The 598-nt window shown below is 48.2% G+C and overlaps 1 protein-coding gene across 1 annotated transcript; it reads left to right on the top strand.

The window, feature by feature from the left end:
* Positions 1-6: 6 nt before the first annotated feature.
* LOC111660625 (ATP synthase F(1) complex subunit alpha, mitochondrial-like) lies at positions 7-593 on the top strand (the record flags this gene model as incomplete). Its single annotated transcript, XM_023413994.2, has 2 exons — positions 7-244; positions 447-593. Coding segments are annotated over exons 1-2 (294 nt in total), but the record flags the coding sequence as incomplete, so codon positions are not given.
* Between the last annotated feature and the right edge of the window lie 5 nt (positions 594-598).

Genomic DNA, 598 nt, shown 5'->3' with positions numbered 1-598 from the left:
TGATGAGAAGAAGAAGCTGTACTGCATCTATGTTGCCATCGGACAGAAGAGGTCCACTGTGGCTCAGCTGGTGAAGAGACTGACTGACGCTGATGCCATGAAGTACACCATTGTGGTCTCTGCCACTGCCTCTGATGCTGCCCCCCTGCAGTACCTGGCCCCATACTCCGGCTGCTCCATGGGAGAGTACTTCAGAGACAATGGCAAGCATGCCCTGATCATCTATGATGATCTGTCCAAGCAGGTGAGGATAAGTTTGCTGTGGGAGAGTGACACAACAAAAATTCAATTTGTAGCTTGAAATCACAATTATATAAAAAAAATTCAATAAAGGTTTCCTGTAATTATAGTCGACAAAAGTTGGAAAATATTTGAGTATCACTAAGGAAATTTAAACAGTATTCTTAAGTGCAGCCTCGGTCAATTAACGTTTCCCCTTCTATCAGGCCGTTGCCTACCGTCAGATGTCCCTGCTGCTGCGTCGTCCTCCTGGTCGTGAGGCCTACCCTGGTGATGTGTTCTACCTGCACTCCCGTCTGCTGGAGAGAGCTGCTAAGATGAACGACAACTTTGGTGGCGGCTCCCTCACTGCCCTCCC

This window comes from Seriola lalandi, unplaced genomic scaffold (assembly GCF_002814215.2).
Source record: "Seriola lalandi dorsalis isolate HSWRI2012SDOR001 ecotype SW California unplaced genomic scaffold, Sedor1 jcf7180001990925, whole genome shotgun sequence".
Lineage (NCBI taxonomy): Eukaryota > Metazoa > Chordata > Actinopteri > Carangiformes > Carangidae > Seriola > Seriola lalandi.
The sequence above is the reverse complement of the archived record's forward strand: the minus strand, read 5'-3'. Positions and strand labels throughout refer to the sequence as shown.